Source organism: Larus michahellis, chromosome 6, assembly GCF_964199755.1.
Source record: "Larus michahellis chromosome 6, bLarMic1.1, whole genome shotgun sequence".
NCBI lineage: Eukaryota > Metazoa > Chordata > Aves > Charadriiformes > Laridae > Larus > Larus michahellis.
Window position 1 is genome coordinate 57,210,315 of NC_133901.1, and position 21,226 is coordinate 57,231,540.

General features: G+C 39.0%; 1 protein-coding gene across 1 annotated transcript in view; it reads right to left on the reverse strand.

Annotated features, from left to right (window-relative positions):
• The window catches only part of LOC141745212 (gamma-aminobutyric acid receptor subunit pi-like), a 38,982-nt gene that overhangs the window by 12,337 nt on the left and 5,419 nt on the right, over positions 1-21,226 (reverse strand). The window contains exons 4-7 of the mRNA XM_074592513.1: positions 12,697-12,764; positions 11,070-11,287; positions 10,374-10,456; positions 5,789-5,926 (exon numbers count right to left, since the gene is read on the reverse strand). Coding sequence (XP_074448614.1) covers positions 5,789-5,926; positions 10,374-10,456; positions 11,070-11,287; positions 12,697-12,764 — 507 coding nt within the window. The remainder of the gene's footprint in view (positions 1-5,788; positions 5,927-10,373; positions 10,457-11,069; positions 11,288-12,696; positions 12,765-21,226) is intronic.

Here is a 21,226-nt window from a genome sequence, read left to right on the forward strand (position 1 = left end):
TAATACTGATGATTTTATCAACACTGACTATTGCTGCACTGCCTGAGAAATAGTTATAAACCTAAACAAACAGGCCTCCTTATCACCCTAGGTCATTCGTTCTTTGATTATCCCATTTTTCTACGGCGTCTGTTCCCGGTCGATGACAGAACGCTGCATCTCTGCTCTTTCCTGCTGCCCTCTGACCAGGGGACGGTCACAGCAGAGGCGCCTGAAGGAAGGACAGATGCTCTACAAACGCTGTCAGTAGTTCCTAAATTCCACTCTAGAGTTACGGGATGGGAGCATCTTCCCCACAGTTACTTCCTATGGACTTTTTGATGAACTCTACTCCAGTAACAGACTGCTCCACACCACTTTACATAAGAGGCACTTTGGTATCCTGCACAGGGTGTGCAGTCAGGCACAAAGAGCACATTCTTCTCCATCATGAAATATGTATGCTGACCCCTTGGGTGCCAGCTAAAATGTGTGATGTACATCTCACACAAGCACGTCAGTCCAACTCTACCAATGCATCATTTTTATCTCTTCTTGCACCTTTTAAGGGCACAGTACAGGAAAGCCTTAAATAGAATTTTACTGCCTTAACTACGTGCTGAAAAGGTAGTTTTCAGTATGCAATTTTTTATTGCTTATTTACAATTAACATGGGCATTAAGGAACAAGTAGTGTCCGCGCCTTTACCCAACAAATAAGATGTGCAACTGAAATGCAATTCTCTGACTGATGCGGGATGCTACAAGTACCAATATAGATGGTTAATACGTTATTACAGCTCCTTTGTCCCTCCCTCAGAGAACAATCACTCTTCTGTTCTTCACGCTCAAGATCTTATAAACTACCTCTTTTCCTATTTGTTTTTCAGAGGTGAACTAAAAGAAATGAAAGATCAGACCAGGCTTCTCAACATGTGTTTCATGTTCACAAAAATGCTTTACAAAAAATGAGTTTGAAATTCAAATTTCCTAAGAATGAAACAAACCCTTTCATGTAGTGTTTGTGTGGAGATACATTTATCCATTTAGCTTACCTGTAGAAAAAACCTTACAAAAAATTATGCCACAGAAAGTTTTCCAAGTGTTTATGTGTATTTCTGTCTATACTACAAAGAACTTCCCAGAAGTTAACAAAAAAATGCCTTTTCTAATGTCCTTGATATTCATTCCATTCATTGCATTTCCATATGTTTTTACGTTACTGTAACTTTTTCCATGCATTTTCCAAAACTCTTTCCTTTCTAAACAGTTCTACATTGCAGAAGCATCACAAAAACAACTCACGATGGAAAAACTTTCTGCCATCAACTCAAGTGGAAAACCTTGCTTCCGAAGAGCGAATATATGAGCTCAGATAGGTAAGTTCAACATAACATGGTAACAAATACATATGCATAAGTAACTGCTTGAATCTCAGATGAGGCTGACCAAAGACCCACCAGATAAGATTATACTTAATAGGGTTCTGAGGTTGTTTGCAAGCCCTGTACGGCAAAGAACATCTTCTCAGAAATAACTGGAGAGCAATTACAGATAAAAGAACTGATAAAGGGAATGAGAAAAGTTACTCAGTGTACCATACCTCAAAAAAGACATGAAAATCCTAGAAAAGTTTGATTGTTAACTAAGACATCGCCCGAGCCTTGAGAAACTGCAGATGGGCCTGTAGGACACAGCGAGGTAATGCCTCTATTTCAAGAGAAAGACACTGGCTGACGAACATACACTCTGTGTAGGAGTTACATTTATACACTCTTATAGGCCCTTTATAGTTTATATACATTTTGATTTTCAGATCACTAGTTATAAATGAGAGCAACTTATCAATGGCTTGGTCGTGACCTCCCACCTGAGACGCCAGTAACGTGGAGTGGCCAGGGGTCAGCAGAGTTTCATCACTTCATAGCCAAACGAGGTCTGACGAGGCGTCTAGCTCAAGGAGGCTAAAGCAGGATTTGTGATGAACACCAAAATCCTGGCAGTGACTGCAGACTAGGAACAGCATCCAGCTCCCTTTGCAGTCTTTTTCTCAAGAGGGCAAGTGCCTTGTCTTTGTGCATCAAGGAGAGGAGACTGACTTTATGCTTCTGTCTCTTCTTTCCCTCTGTTCTGCCAAAATAACACCATTTGAATATGCCGTTTTGCTGACTTTACAGTTTTCTAAGCGGGGAAGTGCACTGAGAGCCCTGCCTGCCTGAGGTAACTCTCCCTGCCTTCTGAAGACTCGGTGTGAGACTAGACCTGGGCAAGTTGAGCCTCTTCATTCCCGCTGCTGCTGCTGAAGACTTGGCAGGAGCGTTACAGTAGTGAGAGAAAGACTAAAGGAAAGTTGCTGGCCAGAAATATGGCTATCAACAGCCAATTAGCCCCAAGTATTAAACGACGTTTATGCTTCTTTCTCCAATTAAAAATGTTAATTGAGATTAATTAGCTATCGTTTGCCGTGAAAATAGAAGCATTTATCCAGTAGGAACACATGAGGTGTGTCCTGTGCCCAGTGCTCCTCGGGAACAAACATCATGACATACCGAGTGTTGTTTTAAGAGGGGAGCGTTAGCACACTGGAGAACAGGGTTAGAGTTCAAAATTCTCAACAACTATCGAAACCAGCCTGGGTAAAACAAGACGCAACACACCAAAAGCAAGTACAAAGTCCTGCACTCAGAAGGGGAATTGCCAGCACCCCAAATAAAGCTACAGTGCAATAAAGGAGGACGAGTACTCGACGGAATTGCAAGCTGAACAAGGTCAAAAAATGCACGATAATTTTCTGCAAGAGAAGCAAATATCAACCCAGAATGGATAAAGAGGGCTAGAGTTCATGAAACGCATTAAGTAAATCCTTCCCTCTATGGAGGATAGCTGATGGGAGCAGGGTACCCAGGTTTGGGTGCTGCACATCAGCAAAAATATGAGAAATTCTATGGGAGAACAATAGCAAAGACAGGAGATCTAGAAAACTGTTTATACGAAGGGGGGGGTCAGTGTTGGTCAGAGAAAAGATATGTGCGTCGTGAAATAGTGAAAGGGCTGATGAAAAATAGCAGGAAATTTATCTTCCATATCCACGTAATGGGCTTGAAATGCAGCAAGGGAGATCAAGATCAGACATGAGGAAAATATGCTTGCAAAAATCACTGGGGGCGGGGGGGGGATCATCTAAGGAGGCTGCGAAGCAGACACTTTGGAGGTTTGTCTAACTTACTCCTAGAAACATCTGTCAGGATGTAGGCTGTAGATATAGAAGACCTTGCCTTGCAACATGAGAATAGATTAAATGGATTCTTAAAGTCTATTCCAGCCTTATTTCTAAGATTATTTACACAAAAAGCTAGACCGTAACGGTTGTTGCTTTTATATTTTTCCAATAAGAAATGTAAGCTTTTTACATCACTGTTTATCACTCTAAGAATGCAGGTGGTGTTGGCTAGACAGCTAAAATAAAAACCCAAGAGCCACTGATGCGCGTACATGGTGTTGCGGTCCAAGAGTGTATCAGTATATGCAGAATAAGGGCTATAATTAAAAGACATGTAGGAAGTGGCTCTAGCAATTAATTTACTTACGTCCAGAATGAAACTGGTCTGTACCGGAACAAAATCAACACCAAACCCTAGCCAGCAGCCTAGCTAACATTATTCAAAGTGACTTACTATTATGTAGTTACAATAATGTGATTACTATTATGTGATACATGCTGTTCTATAAACAAGATTAATCCACAATGTCCTTTTCTTAAATTTACTGAAGTTACTTATGCGGGGATTTTGCTGACCACGTTTTAAATCTGGCTCTGTCGGTGGCTGCATGGGAACTTGGGTTTTGCATCGCTGTACAATATTTCACTTGCGCAGCAGCTGCACTGCCTGTTCAAGTTCACAGAGTATCAAATCCTGATTGCTTTTTTTTGCTGTGTTAAGAAATACTACACACGGCTCTCCTGCCGTATCTTTAGCTTTAGCCTTGTGAATTGTAACTGTTATAAACTGCTGTTATTTATAATGTAACTGCTGTTTAGAAAACACTCTCAGATATCCATTAATGGTGTTAAGGAAATGCCAAGCATCGTTTTTCATTTCTAAATTGATTGCATAGTTCCATTATCTGGTTGCTTTTTTCTTTCAATATGGGCTACAGTAGGCACTGCCTTCCTAAAAAAAAGTCTGCAGAAAACAGCACCTAACTCATAATGACTCAATAGAGAATCAAGAGGCTTATGAGATTTCGTTTTGAAAGTACTGCATAACACTTCATAACGTGGCTTTCCTGAACAGAAGAATCGAGACAAGCAGGTGTGGGAACTTTAATGGAGTTAAGTTGCATGTGTTAAAATGTATAATTAAAAGAAAACGCATCTTTTGACTTTATACATATGATTACTGCCAACAAAGGGAGGAAGATACCATCATTTACTGAAAAGAGCACACCTCATCTGATCATGCCCTTCCAGCTATAGTTGGAAATTGCTTTTATTCTATTTGGTAAAAAAATAATAGAACTCTTTTTGGCTTTAGAGTCTGGATTCTATGCTAGAAGGTGGTAAGAATTAAGCAGGTTTCCTCTTCCTCTGTCCTGTATGACGAACAGGCCCTAATACCCTTCTGGGCAGAACAGCAGTAACAGATTATTCTCCTTTGATTGAACCTGATGCTGCTTACCCAGAAGCTGTAAAGAGGAGGAAGGCAAGCAGATGTCACTTACATAAGTAGCAAGATACTTTGTCATCCTGGAGCCTAGTAGTATGTATTTCATTTCTGCTTTTATATCCATGTAGAGAAGTTTGACTTTTAGCCTGAATTAGTACTTGAAATTAGATCATAAGGTTCCTCTGTGATGAATTATTAAAGCAGAAATACCCAACAATGGAACAGAGAATGAATAACATATCCTCTGGTGAAATTACAGCTCTGAAGGATGTCTGTGTCTTCCTTCAAAGATCACCCTTTCGGTTGGCATGTTGACTTGAGCAGAGGAGAAACTGCATATGCAGTGAAGAACAGCAATGAAGAACCTAAGAGTAGCTCACAGAGCGCTTGGCAGGTCTTGAACTCTTTGAAAGCCCTTTTGAAATCTCTGGAAAATGAAGAGGAGCAGACTCTTTCACAAGGTTAAGTCCTGCAGTTAGAGGAAACTTTCTATAGCAGTTCCCTAAGATCAGCAGAAGAGTAGGTCTGTGGAAATGCTTCTGAGCCTTCCCTGGGAAGAGGAACCTCAGGCTGGGCAACCTGCGCTCTGCTGCCCACCAGGCTGGAGAGAGGCTACCGCAGATAAAGAGTGACTCTGGCAAGCACTAGCCATGAAACCCAGCTTCTTGCAGTTGTAAAAGCACCCAGCGTAATCATGGAAATTCCCATGGGTAAATAGAGGCTTTTGACTTGCCTAGTAGAGCCGGAGTAGCTTTTTCCAGGACGGCTGGGAACTGTTCCGAGCTGGATACCCAGGGTCCCTGGTCTCTCTGCAGTTCAAATGCCCAACTTACAGGCTCTTTCTCCTTCACAAGAACGCTCTCTGACGTTATGTGGAAGTAGTAGTACATCTCTTGTTTATCATTCTTTAGATAATGCGTAGCCTCCAAGAAAATGCTCAAAAACTCTCAACCTTTACATTAGCTGGGTCTGTGCTGGTAACAGCTGGAAAAGTATGTATGGTTTCAAGAACGTAATCTAGCAGAAAATGAAAACTGTCATCCTAAGAGAAAGCAATGTGCAGAGAAAGCAGCTGCTTAATGCTGCTCTGTTTCCAGAGCCGTATGCTGAACTATACCTAGAAAGTTAGAAGGGTGTTTTTACCTGTCTCATACACCGCTTCGGACACCGAGGTAAAGTGGTCTTCTACTGTATATTGTGCCAGTCGGAGCGTGTCCAAACCTCGAACTGAATCATTTCCTCTAGTCCAGTAAAAGGTGACATCATTGATGTTGTAACCCCCTGTAGTGATACACAAGCCAACAAAAGTGTTTATTTTACACAATAATTAATTTGTGTTGAGCCCACTTACGGTTCAGCTGTTTCTTATTTGTCTGTCTGAAAGTACAATTAGACATAAACAATCCCAGTTTTTGGCAGAACATAATGCCTGTTCGCAACTAAACTCCCAATAACTCGCAAAGTCTTAAAATTTAAAAGCTGACTTTTTTTTGGAGGTGGTCTCTTTTCTACCTTTTATTCTAGCGTAGACGACAAACTAGTAAAAGAAATTAGTACCACATGGTATTCTAAAGGCAAAAGCTCTCTAGCTTTAAATACAGTTGTTTATGAATTACAGCACTGCCAGCATTTGGACTAAACATTAAGTGTGCCCTTTGTTGCGTCACACGCTGGTGCTTCTCCGTGCAGAGCATTTGGTGCTCGTTCCCATGGAAAGGACGGGACGAGGAGAGGAGCAGGGCTGCCACGCGCTGGCGCTGGGCTCCGAGCTGGCCTTGTGTCATCGCTTGGGACGACCTTTTTGGCTTAGGAGCTTGGATGCTTCCCAAGGACACCAGCTTCGATGCTGATGTTTCTGCAGGCTCAACAGCGTGGCACGCTTCAGGGGCCCCAGGAGACTTCCTCTTAACCTTCAAGTAGTAATTAGGAGCTGAGACGGGCCGTGAATCATCTATCAGAAGGCAACTGTATTTTGCACACACTTGTCAATATGCGGCACAATCATAGCTAAAATACCTCTGTACCTTCTTTCCCATTATATTAAAAGGCAAGCAATTTTCAGACTAGTGTATATGATTAATTCAAGATTATGTTAATGTAATTTACATGTTAACAGGGAGCATTTGAACATCTTTTCCTTGAGCTTACTTAGATCAATCATTCTCGTATTTGACAGACTTATATTGTGCAAGTTAATAGCTAAGCTTAGGGGACAGAAACATGAGCAGATGATTATTTTTAGACTCCAGTCAATTGTAAGTAAATTACAGTGTGAAACAATAATGCAATACATTGCACAAGGGTGTAGGCTGCAAAAAGAACACAGCTCTAGAATCAAAGAAAAAGGCACATATTAAAATTAAAAAAGAGCATTTTAATATTTTTAAGTTAATGGCTTTGGTTCTTGCAATGACCAAAAAAGAACTGATTTCCTACAGCCATTTAGAGTAGGAAAAACAGGAGTTCAGAAATCTCATTTCAAGGAAACACTGTGCTGGTTACCAATTAAAATGACAATTTCACCTGGAAATTCTTTCCCTGACCATTCTTTAAACGTAGATCGTGTTTTCACTATCGTTGGCAGTTTTCCAAGAAGCTATCATGACCAGGAATCTCTGCTCGCGTTACCACATTTATTGCAATTAAAGCCAAAACACTGCTGTGTCAAAAGACTAAGCCAAAAGCACATGCATCCAAGCTAAGTTCTCCATTCGCTAAAACCACATGCTGGGAAATTTCCCAGATTTGCAAGATGAAAAATAAAAGTGACATTTCCTATAAACAAATGATTGCATTGTCCTCAGTTGAAACCAAGAGGTTTGTAGAAGCATTTTTTATGCATGACTCCAGGTATGGATTCATTTTACTTTCCTTCAGTATAAATGAACTGCAGGTATTTAAATAAAGTCCAAAGAACTAGAGACTACCCCAGTAAATTCTTATTTATTTTTTACAAGATATTGAGTCTTCCAAGTTTTGCGATACGAGAGAAATTCCCAATGTCTGGATGGGTGATGACAAGCTACCTCCAAATGGAGGCTATTTTGCTTTATAGAACCATTTTCGCTCGAAAGTATTTTCATTAGCTGAACAATTAGTGGGTTTTAGTGATCCTTGCTATGAAAATTCTTTGAAAATACTAATTCCAAAACTCTTATTTGTGAAGAATTTTCATGAGGAGAGTCTTCCCAATATTCAGTAAAGTAGCAGAGTGCTCCCTCTGTGCAGTTATTCTTTATTTAGGGAATTAATATTTTACTAATTATAAAATGTTTAAAAAGTTCAGAGACAAAATCCCTAAGCCATGTTATTTGGCTTCTACAAGTAATCTCTATTCTCTTTTCATGACACTGAGTTTTCATCCTAACTAATTCCTCAAGCCCAAAATATCTCATTCTTGTACTTCGTTGATACTGTACGAGCAGCTAATGTCAACAGGGTTAACTACAGGAATAGCAAATTTGGGATTAAACATTCATAATGCCTAATACAAATGAGTTTCTTTACCTTTCTGTTGCTAAATTTAATTTCCCCTGATTGTCAAGCACAAGTTAAGTGCCTTCACATGGCTCTTCACTCAATAAATGCTAAAGGACAAGTTCAAAAAGGAAATAAAATTTCAGAGATGTGCCCAAAACATGAATATGTATTTGGACTGGAGGCGGCGGGGAGAGGAAAAAAGCCCTGAGCCCAATGTGAATGAATGGTGGTTCCCTACCACATGGCAGAGAGCATGAACCCCCCCGGCAGCACCAACCGAGACAGGAGCCCTCCAAGTCCCCAAATGTCACATCTGCCACATCAACAGAGACTCAGGGTGGCATCCCTCTGTCTCCTAACATATGCCTCTACTGCCTTCTAAAGTGTTGCAATAAGGGGGGGGCAAAAAACCAATAGACTTTTTGGCTGAAATGCATTTTTCTGCACAGAAAGTATGAGCCAATTAATGTTATTAACTACTAATAGCAGAACAGCACCTTGTAAAAGCCACTAGGGATGGTTTATTGTGAAAAGCTATTGGACTTTACGTTAGTAATCACTTAATAGAAGGCTTAACGCTGCTTCAGCTCAAATATTTGCTATATATATTACATTTTATTTATAAATGTCAGTATTTGTGTGGATGTGTATGTATGCTTGCATTCACAATTCTTAATTCCTGCTAATGGTATTTGCAAGCCGCATTTTGGGATGATGTCATTACTCATCTATAAATTCACATGAAGGGGCAAACACCGTTTCCAGTGTACCCAAAGGAAAGTATGACAGTGCACCAAAGAAAAAGGTCCACAGCCAAAGGCACGCTCCTTCCTTTTGCATTTATTGTTTCTCACTGTTTTCCTTAAAACTAAACACCAATGTCATGGGAGCATTTGCGAGGACATTACTATGTTTTCCCCTTGGACAGGAGCCATTTGTGTGTTGTCGAAAAAGCAGATGGAATCATTCTGAAAAATGCTTATTTTTAATTACATAGGGACCTCTCTTTTTTTTAATCCTGTCAAATAGATTTAAGTTCCCGTGGGACAAAGATTTCATTCTGGAACTAGAGAAAATGTTAAATGACTCATTAGGCCATGCTGCTGATGTAAATCCATATGCGCTGGCTTACCAATATTCTCTTCCAAATGAAAATAAATCAGAGATAAATCCAAATTCTAACTCAAATCACTATTTGTTAAGCAGATCCAATAAAACTGCTAATTCTAGAGGGACTCCTGTGTGAGGAAGGTTTGCGTATTCCATTTGAGGTTCTGTCTAAAATCAAACTTTGCAGCAATCTTCTACTCGGTCATTACCAACAGGAGATAAAGAACACACGCATCCAAAATGGTAAAGAATAAAACTGGACAAGTACTGAAAAACCTTCCAAAAGATTTTGAATATGTACCAACATATATTTGAACATATATTTTCATCTTACAGGAGTGGGTATCCTTTTACATTATCCCATGCAAAAGTATTTTGATAGGGTCTTATCCCGTGCACAATAGCAAAAACACGCACATGTGGGTATTTGCAAAGCAATCATGTCTACAAAATAGTAGAGAGCATATTTTAATGAAAATTATGAGGACATTGATTGATAAAATGAGAACCTATAAAGGTATATTTAGTCTTGGTCCATCAATTGATGACATTTTTTCCCAGGGCACTGACATAGAGACAATTAAATAAGTCATAGAAGGATCTTTATATATCCATATCAGAACAGAACTGTCTAAGCAATTACCTTTTTATCAGTATGAAGACAGTAAATTAGTTAGATATGAACTCTGTGCCTTACAAATAAGCCTTATTCTAATTTCTTTCTTTCCCAAAGGAATTATGCTTCAGGGGAGAAAAAATAATACATACTATCTGAAAGAGAAAAAAAAAAATCATTTTCTTAGCTGTGCTGGAAAATGTCTGCTCACAGAACTCCCCCTGAAGACCAACAGAATAACTGCAGGATGTGCTGCATAACCAGGCCTATGATAATCTCCTGAGATGTTGTTTAATCGTTAACGGCAAGGCAGCATTTCAGCGCTGACATGCTATTCTCAGTGAAGCCTCACGCATCTATCTTTGTATACAGACACTACTGTAATTCCACAGGGACTGGGCACGTACTGTCCCTTGGCTGCTTTGAAAATTCCAGCCCATAGGCTACTATTCCAGTAGTCCTCGGAAAAGATCACAGATGTTTTTCTAATTGTATAAAAATAATAAGGATTAAGTATCTTACAGCTTTCCAGTTGCAAAGTACACGTCTGCTTATCCATCGGATATTTGGTCAGATCCATGCTGCATGCAACAGTTGTGGTGATCCTTGGGGGGGAAAAAAAAAAAAAGATTATTGCTGATTATTAATGGGATAAAACTGTTCATCAGTAAAAATAAAAATAATCCACGTAGCCTTCTTTAACTAAGATTGGCAGGCAAATATCTATTGCAAGGAAAAAATTCTAGTATATGCCGTTATTTAACGTGGAGAAGTAATGGCATCCCAAACAGGAAAACACTCCCGAATAGCTGAGTTTAGGGGCACCTCATGTTTTGCAATACATTTTACAATTTCTTTGTATTTATCAAAATCTATTATAAAGGTTAACCTGCAATAAATAATGCAAATCAATTGTCACAGCTTGCTTTCCTCTGTGATGACTTCATTGCAAAAACAACTGGAATGGCAAAATGCAATTCCTGTGTTTGATCTACATGAAAGCAAAAAAAGTCTATAGAGGAAAGAAAAGGAGACGTATTATTAAAGTTAAGAATCTTATCATATTGGTCAATAATACTACGTATTTGTAAAACTACAAGACCATGCATAGTCTACTTCTACACACAGATCTCTTTAAGCATCAAATTATGCTAATCTGGAAAGTTTAAACTGTAAGTAGAAGCCAAATATAAAGGCTGGTGTGTGGTATATACATACCGTAGAGCATACAAGACTGTTCCATTAGGGTATATTCTTATAAGACGATTCTCAACAGTGATATCATGAAGAAAAGACTTTTTTGAATCAACTATGAAGGTATCCGGTACCCAAAGCATTTCCACAAGCCGACCATCTAAGCTTAAACTCTTATTGCCATCAAAACAAAGTCTCTCATCAGTCCATCGCTGCCTTAGGAATATGGTAGCCGTGTAGTCCTGAATGAAAAAATAAAATTATCGTACTGAGCAAGCCTGTATTATATTCTGTTTTACAAAAGTATATGGAAACAGCGTGACTCCGTCTCCCACACTTCAATGCTGGCATTCCGATAGCAGTTGTACTGGCTCTCATACTGCCAAATTTTGCAGGACTCGATGTGAGGTTGACATCACTAAGAAATATTATCTTGAGTAGATTTTGTTCTTCTGGTCATTGGAATTTTACAGTAAAAGCTGATGGCCTAAGTCTGGGGCCATAAATCAGCTGAAGTCATTGGAATTTTGTAAGCAGATAATCTGGCTCTGTAAATCTTTAAATTTTGGAATGATTTATGTAAGCGGTTGCAAATGCCATTTTGTTCACATAAACTACTAAATAATGCTTTTTTATGAAAACTTTGGAAAAAGTTGTATAAATACTGATAGACAAAAGAAGTTAGTGAAATAGGAATGGAGTCGTCATCTTTTAGCACAATTTATCCTTTCAGCATCACAAGCGGTGCCAAATTTATCAAGACCTTGAATACAGCTCTCAGCCCAGTTCACTTTCAAATCAAATACGCCTTGTAGTCTTACATTAAAGTCACGCTATTTCTTAGCACCTCTTTAATCAACTTTTGATTTTATGGTGTGTTTTTATCAGGGTAAGTTCAACTTAAGTTCTGATCTTACTTCCCCCTTTTTAAACACTAACTAACACTTACTAAGTAGAGAGGGATTCCACTGTTCAACTTCTGTGGAAGCCTGAGTAATGAAATGGTAAGGTATTTTTATATTTATACACCTTTTTTTATATATATATTTATATGTGTACATGCTTACATATATACACACACAAAAATATTTTCTAATATTCAATATCTGATTAATAAAATTTGCCTTTTATTTCTAGGTACTAACATCGGATCTTGAATCAGAAAAGCATACGCCATTTCATAGGTCGTTCAAAAATAAATTACACAAATGTAAGGAAACACAGCTGGAATAAATTAATGTGTGACAGTAACAGTAGAAGAGAAAAACAATATGAGTTCAGCTGTGTCTGATCACAAGGAAAGGGAGTGGCTTCAGTCACAGGAATATATCTTTAATTTTCTGAAATGCATCAAGATTTAGCCATTTCATCTGGAAAATAAATACTGCTCTATATGCCTTTCATTAAGATTAACACTCAGTAGCAAATTTCTGGTTTTTTTTTTATCTATAAGAGGTGTGATTTGCATCTGTATTCCTATACTTATTATAGTGCTGTAACCACTACCCGTAGTGAAAAATAAAATTCCATCTCCTAACACCCAGTGACTGCACAAGGAGAAAAGCCTCAAAGTCACATTGCAAGCAGCTGGAAACACAGGACATCGGCTTATCAACAAGCAAAACAAAAGAGATTGCAAAAGTGACAATACCATATTTATTTCTGATATTGTATCAATGCTTGCAATATCCAGACTCATTCCAACTGAGACGGGACCATCTGTAAAGAAAGAGAAAGTCAGAGTCTAGCACACAGTTCTGTAATGCTCAGTGTTCAGGAGAATTGGCTATAAAATCTTCCACGATACAATCCATTTATCCAAATGTTTAGTCGCTTAAGAGATAAATATTCCACAAACTTAGATTATGAAGGAATTTTAACAATTTCATAACTGAAATATAATACTTCTAAAACTCCGTTTTAATAAACACGCCTTATTTCCCAAGTAAGTTTTATTTTATGAGAAATTTTTTTCCAGAAAAAAAAAGTGCTGGGGAAAACATTGCACAACAAGGTGGGGAAGGTACAATCCCCACGGTACATCACACCCTTCTGCTCCGAGGTGCAGAGCGGTGGAAAGAATTCTTCCAGTTGCAACATCTGGACCATCAGATGTTAGCAAACTATGGAGTCGCTCCCATCAATGTCACATAGTTAATACCCAGATGGGATATGAGTGACTTTACTTACTGCCTATTTAAGAATATATTGTCTATATTGTGTCACTGCATTTGAACGTCTTGCTTTCTACCATTAGCAGCTAACTTGTAATTTAAATACTTGCATTTCTAAAGGAAAGATGGTAATTTCATTCTCCTTTTAATATCAGTATCAGCTGAAGGTTTATTCAGTGTGATGAAACACCTTACCTAAGGAATTGTCATGATGTCATTGCCATGTTACAATACGGACTTTGCGCAGAGCTTTCATGGAAACATGACATTATTCCTGGTTGAATATGTGCAGAACAATTAACAGAGTATTTGTACAAGGAAATTCACATTAAATAAGTGCATCTTTCCAAGTAATTGAGAAGCAGAAAATGCAGTACTGAGAAATGCAGACATACTTTAAATAAGATCTAGGTAGCCGATGGTACCGGTATATCACAGGCACTCTGACGAAACCCCCTCTTAGCTCCTTGCAACATGCTAGGTGCATAGGTCTTACATGCCCCCAAATGGCATCTAGAGAAAGATGGGGTCCAACTCTACCCCACTGAGTAACACTAAAGAAAAAGATGTATCATTCTAAAAGAGGTATAATTTTATTAGGTGTTTGGGTTTGTGGGGTTTTTTTTTCAAAATAACTTCCATTTGTAATGCAAATGCATTTGGCACTCCTGAAAGAATGTGTAAATGCTTTGTCCTGGACTCAGTCAAAAGTTCATATATAAAGCTCCATCTTAAAGCAGGACTGTAGGCTCGCAGCATCCCCTGATGGTAATCTATGTGTTTATTATACACTATAAAACGTACACAGGCATTAGAAGAAATTGTTCATCTATTGGAAGAAGGCTTTGGGGATTAACTTCGCAAAAAATTATTTGACTGAGGAGTTCTCAGATCATTTACAGCTTGTTCTTCTGTCTCTTTCCATTCTTTCCAGGACAAAACATTTATGTTTTGTCCCTCCAGGGTTAAAAACTTGACCCTCTCGGAAACTCAGCCCAACTTTCTAGGGTGCAACAGCAACAGAGTCAATTGATACTTATTCTTACCACTGTACTATATCATTATTACAGGTACAACATCCCCAGCCTCAAAAAAAAATCACTAAATTTAAAAATAATTGCGATTTATAATCCATTTTTTGATATTTTTTTCAACCTTCCTACAGATTCCCATGTATGGCTGTAACAGAGCATATTATTGACAGCTGTCACATAAGAATTTGGGGGGAATCTCATCATGCAAGGCATATGCTGAACGATGGACAATTCTAAGGAAATTACAATGCAGTGTTCAGCTGGCTATATGGGAACTGTTGGTGGGAATAATCCAACTCTTTCTTATTACATCATATTTTATTGGTAGGAAAAACACTTGATCCTTGCCCAGTTAAGGAGATACAGATTAAGGGAAACGTTCATTGGTGGCATTTCAGTATAATCAGTGCTATCATTACACATCTGAGAGGAAAAGCTGACTTTCCAGAAAGATTACTGAAATTAAATTAGGTTTAATTTTTGTGGAATCACAGGAACAGGGCTTTGTACTTCTCTTCCTTCCTCCTTTCCTGTTGCAGTTTTTTTTTTCCCTCCCAAAATATTATTGAGTAACACAACAGAATTCTAGTGTTGGGTGACTCCCAGTCACCAAAAGACATCTAAGCTTAGGTTAAGAGGTCCTTGAAGCTCAGACTGATTGTCCTAGCACAGACCTGCCGTGCAGCCCAGGTGCCAGAGAGCAGTAGTGTCACCAGGATAAAACCCTCCTGGCTCTGCTAGCCCTGACCATCTTCATGGCCCAAGCCCTGGTCCTGTGCAGCCAGCCTGCCCAGCCAAGCACTTGTGAAAATCCATCAGAAAATTCCATCCCCTCAGATATAGCAATGTGCCAGGGAGGAGTTGTGCAGGAAAAAAAACCAAACAAACAAACAAAAAAAAAACAAACAAAAAAAATTATGGATGGGATCTTGATTAACACAATACAAGCTGCTGAGAATAGCTTTGCTTTAACAGTTAAATAAACCAGAACAATATTAGAAGTTAAATATTAATTTCTTTTGTGTGTGTGAGGCTAAATACGATTTATGGTGCCTTACTAAATAAGCAAAGTATTAATAACAGAATGAGTCTTCCCATAATTATCCACCAGGGTTTCCCCTGAACTTCCTCTGAAAGGTCTCCCGCTGACAGTGTCAAAGCCAGGGCAGCAGACCCGAGGAGGCAGGCAGTCCCCACACTTCCATATGTTTGGCAGGAATTGCGTGTATAGCAGCAACTTCAGAAGAAGTCTACCGATCTTCAGAAGAAAACTGAAGCCAGTCTGTCCTGCATTAGTGAAGGGAATCTTCAAGACATGGCAAAGAAACACCAAAGGGTGTGCCTTTGGGTGCCAATGGGTGCACAATCTAATTAACACATGTTTTAACCTTTACTGAAATTTACGTGCAAAGACTGTTACTTTATGCACTTTACAGACATTCACAGTAATCCCGTGTGGGAAAGCAGCCAGAAGAGTGGCAGACAGCATACTTAAAAATGACGTTTGGATCACTGCAATGATCACAGTCTGTTAAATAAAATACTATGCTGCTCTAATAGAGAATTAAAAGGGAAAGTATAGGCTGATTTATTATAATTTCACGAAAAACTGTTTGTCTGCCTGATTGCCAGCTTTGCTTTGTTTTAGAGTATTACAGGACTTTCAGACAAAGTGATACATTACACTTGGCTTTTTTCAGTGCATTTAACTTCCCACCAGAAGACATCCTTCTTGACAAATACGCATTATGTGAAGAGACTGGACAGATTAAGATAGACTTCTGACAGATCTCAACTGTAACTGTTGATACGATGACATCAGAAAACAAACCTATTTCTAGCAGGAATCAACTTTGATTTATTTTTTCGCATCGATGATCTTTAGACAGTGATGTAGCTTCGCTCGTACAGTTTGTGGACAAGGCAAAAAATTGTGGGAAGAGTAACAGTAACAGCTTGTTAAACCATTTGTCAAAATAACATATTTTAACATAGCCAAGTCCAAGCAATTAATGTGGGGACAAATAATGCAGGCAGTATGGACAGGACAGGAAACTATCTTGGCAAGCAGTGCCTTTGAGAAGGATTTAGAGGTTGTCACAGATAATCATTTCAACATGATCTTTCCGTATTATGCTTTGGCAGAAGCACTATTGCAACAGGGAGCAATACACAGAATTAACTTATCTTGCAATCTTGACTGTATTGGCAACACCGTTATTAGATTACTGTGACAAGATTGGTTTTCCACATTGGAAAAAAAATGTGCAAACAGCAGACAGAGTTCAATCGAGAGAGAGAAATATTCCAGAAGACAAAATCTCTAGAAGCTTAACAGCAAAGCTTGTAACGTGATCGTTAAGGAAAAGCATTTACTCAGCTCCTCAAAGAGAAGACGGAGAGGTGACTTGCCTAATGTCAGTAAGTGCACAGAAAAGGTATCCAGTAGTGAGTTATACATGTTGTCTGCCAAAGCGAAGCAAGATCCCAGTTTAAGGAAGCTGGAGACAACGTGAAACTTCAAATAAACTTTTTTCCTCACTGACCTTAATCACCATTCCTCATTTAGAATTGCTAGAACTCAGCATCAGGGGAGGAGAGGGGGGACGGGGCAAAACAGGACAGAGGGGGACACGACCAAAAAACAAAACCAAAGCCCAACCTGCCCTGCAAGCAGGAAGCTGGGTTTGGCAGCAATGACAGGTCTCATAGCGCCTCTCATTTTCATGGGAAAGGAAGGAAAACCTACATGACCATCTGTATGCTGAAGTTTACAGTTTTTCACCAAGTCACTGATTTAATAAATCACAATCTTAAGGAATCAGTAGGGATTCAAAAGAATTTTTTTTCTCCAATATACAACTGGCCATGCATATTCTAGGCTTTTTGCCTTTCTCTGGAGGATTAGACATTGGGTAATTGGTACATGAAATAGTCTTCAGATGACAATTATTTGATACTTCCTTCTCATGTATCTTGTGAGCTTGTCTCACTGAAATCAAAGGGTCTTAGACATTGCTGACATTCGGGTATCTCCTGATCTCTTTTGCGGTAAACTGTAAACTTCTGAGGGCTAAAATGCTTTCATCTCATTAAAGTCATAGAACTTAATACAAACAACATTTTGGAGAAAAATATGATAACTGGTCTTACACAAAGGTTGCACTCAAAGATTTATTTTGCTTTCTTGAATTTAAACCATGAAATGTTACTCGCTACAAAGCTAACGAAAATAATCTTTGAAATGTTGTTTAGAATAACCGATTTAAGCATGACACTTTGCTGTACCACTTGAAAGCAGCTTCCATATTCAAATATACTTAGCTGTGACCTTTTTCTAGTCTCTCTCTTTTTAATTAGAACACTTAAGTTATCACATTCAATCACAGAACAAAATCTATTTGTATTAAATTATTTACAAGATGTTATGCATCCCTTAACAACTCCTGATCCAAGGCTCACCGAAGTCAGCAGGAATTGCTCATTAATTCAGAGAGGTTTGGCATGGCACCTAAAAGTTATAAAATTGGTCTACACAGTTTCAGCAGAAAACCTGACGTTGAAATCAGCTTGCGCTGCTGTGATAGAGTGTCAGGGTTATGTAGCACATTTAAGGGAAATAACCGTGCATTTTTAAATTCCTTATGTCAGCTCTTCTATAGAGGACTTCCACATCTATCTAAAAGTCTAGGATGGATATTATTATGTTAAGGGGTACTATCTGCTAACACTAGTATAGGAGTATTTCACATCCCAGTCCAGAGAATGCCTGAAATGATTCTAAAGGACCTTCCTCTGTCTACCTGTATTAAGACTTGTTTGATGAACTGGCTCAAAGAGGAACATTAAAATGCTATAGTTAAGGAAAGAGAACATTCTTAATAGTAACATTCAGATGAGGGCAGAGGCGTGTAACGAGTCCAGCTGGGATTCCTCTGTACTAAACACCGTGTAAAAGCAGCCCCATAATTTGGTAAGCGGTACGTGCCACCCACCACGGACAAACACAAAACGCTCAGTCATTTTTACTCGTCTGCAAACCTTGGACATACTAAGCCTGGCTTCTTCTAATCTAACTTTAGGCACCTAATTTAGGTGCCTAGAAATGGCAATGACAGTCTGTACGGGGCACAAATGGCAGCGTTTGGGTAGCAGGGGTCCGGAGGGGTGACCCGGCGGGGGAGAGATGACTGATGCAAGGTGACATAAATGCAGGTTTAAAATACAGACACCTAGTTAGTTTCAATCCATGCAAGGAGAGGAGAAGACAGTTTTTATGTTGTTATGCATAGTCATTGGATTAAAATGAAAAATATCTTCATAATCCCCTCATTAATAACACTAGCTGAGTCGTATCCACTTTGCTAATTTCCAGTCATCTGCCAGTGCCAGCACAAGGGCCAAACACAAACAAATAGACAAATGGCAGGGGGGTGGTGCTTATTAAACGAAGAATGTAGGAGCTGACATAAAGTTTCCTTGACTAGTAACTATTTCTGTTTCTCCTGGCCTTAGGAAATAGGAACCTTCATTTTATGATCATTTGTTTATACCTAATGCTTTCTTTTCAGAACTAAAAAAACATTTTGCTGAATATTAAGGAATTCAACGTCACTGATTTTGCAAGGGTCTGCTTCTATCTTGACAGCAAGCATCACTTCAAAAATCCCCATTTCCTGCCTTAAGAAAAATTTCAAGGACAAATAACATTGAAATGACTTTGAATCACATTATTCTAAAATTCAAGCGAACCCCGGGCCCTCTCATACCTGATAAAAAACACATTTCAGTGTTCCATTATGACTAGCTAACATTAAGCTCAAAGCACTGTAGATGCCAACAAGTAACACCATCTAGTTTTATGACAAATTTCTTCATGCATATTTATGAACACATATCTAACTGACCACACAAATAAACAGCAATATGCACACTTTCTAAAGCAAAGGAATCTCAGCCAGAAAAAAAAAGGGAGCCAAGTGTCTCAAAGAGGCTGACTTCAGGATATTTTTTTTTATTTATTTATTTCTGCATATTAACATACACATCCTAGGTTGCCATTTTATGCAAATCCTTCCATGCACTTCAGACAGCAAACACAGATCTTGGCGTTAAGATACATACACGTCCTTTCCTGTTCACGTTCCTAGAAACACAAGTTTCCTTCTCCGAGTAAATCAGCACTAACAGGGTGACACAATTAGAACTGTGCAGGCTTTTTGAGTAGCTGATAATCTCCACCAGTACCAGAATACCCCGGGTTGTGTTTTCATCCTGCATTTGCTCATTAGCATACTCAAGTCTAACCAGCACTTTGATCCTACAATGCATTTTTGATTGGGTCAGTCTCTTACTGTTAACGTGCAAAGTACTATTAACATGCAAAAAATCACCAAAGAAGTTAAGGATCTGAGGGGCCAAGGAGGGTAAAAAAAAAAAAAAAAAGTCACAGAAGAGATATAAATGGCTGAAGTGATACTCTGGCTCCATCAACTCTTCAGCAGGTGTGCTGTAGCCATTGATACAGGTCTGAGTGAAGCCAGTTATACTGAAATCTTTCTCACAAAGAACAGATGCAAGCTACACCGGCTGCAGACAGGTAATATCCGTAGAAAGAAGAAAAATATTACATGGAACAAAGCTAGCATAGCTGTGGTCACACACATCAGCATAATCCACTGCTTTGTTAAGCTGAGGATTTAGGTGGTTTACCAGCTCTGCTTCCGAGAAGACCAATAGCTGCTCCTGGACCTGAATCTCATCCAAGCTGCAGCCCACCTCGCCAGTAACAGAGAGGGGTCAGGGCTGGGCATATACCCCTCCCTGAGCATACCTGGGATAGAACCCTCTATCACATGGAAAATGATCCAAAATTATCTTGCAAAATATCTTAACTACTCTCATAGGCTTTTGCAATGGAATTCTGTTTGCTGCCTACCAAAGCACATCCATCATGGCAGTGCCAATGTATCTCTGGTTATAGCATGAAGTAATGAATTCAATACCTATGTGTTCAGTGGCCATTAATATATTTTCCGTTATGCATCACCTCCAATGAGAAGGGATTAGTTTATTTATTAGCATTACTTTTGTTATGCTGATAAATCTTCTTAGACCATGCCAATACTTTAAAGCAGTTGTATCAACAGCTGAGACAATTATAGTAAAACCAAACAGGTGAAATAGTTATTTTCCCTTTCTTTTAAATCTGAAATACCAATTTATCTTAATATTTTTATGAAACTGATCGAGAAATAGTACACGATGGGGAGTGTCCTTATTGAACAGGCTGACAGTCTCACCAGGTATTTGGATGGCAAGAGGTAACAGTATGGTCTGAGAAACTCTTCAGTCAATCATTTTTAAGCATAATATAAAGGGATATAAAAGTCTTCATTTGAAACCCCTTTCTGAATATCTCACTCAAGAACTATTGCTTAGCCCTCACTCTGTAAGTTTATTCTCTGACAGACAAATGGTGCTGAGCATCTTTTCAAGATGCAGTCTATTTTCTTTTTCAGAGTTCTGCGGTTTCTCCAGGCAGACATCCTCACCCCACCTCGTAACTCTTCGGTATTTCCAATACATGCAATAGCCCGACTCAAGCAAGGAAGCTGTTTGTCACTGAGATTTCAGGTGCCTAACATTGACTGTGCTGCGGGGCAGTAAAATCAGCCTTGGCGCGGCAGACTGTGTGGGTCTTCCAACCTGGTGACCGCGGCCGCCTGACGCAGGGAACTGACATTTTTGATTCATTTTCCCCTCACGGTTCTGCAGTGAACCAGTTCAGTGACCTTTAAGACCCGAGGCAAGAAGCATTTATGAACTAATACTCTTGCAATCTTATGGTAACTGCACATAATATGTGGCTACAGTAACAAGATTTGCCTGTGCTTTTATGAACAGTTTGATAGATAAGGCTTTCTTTAATCAAAGTTTTTTATAGTTATTATTTAGGAAATTAGGGGAAATT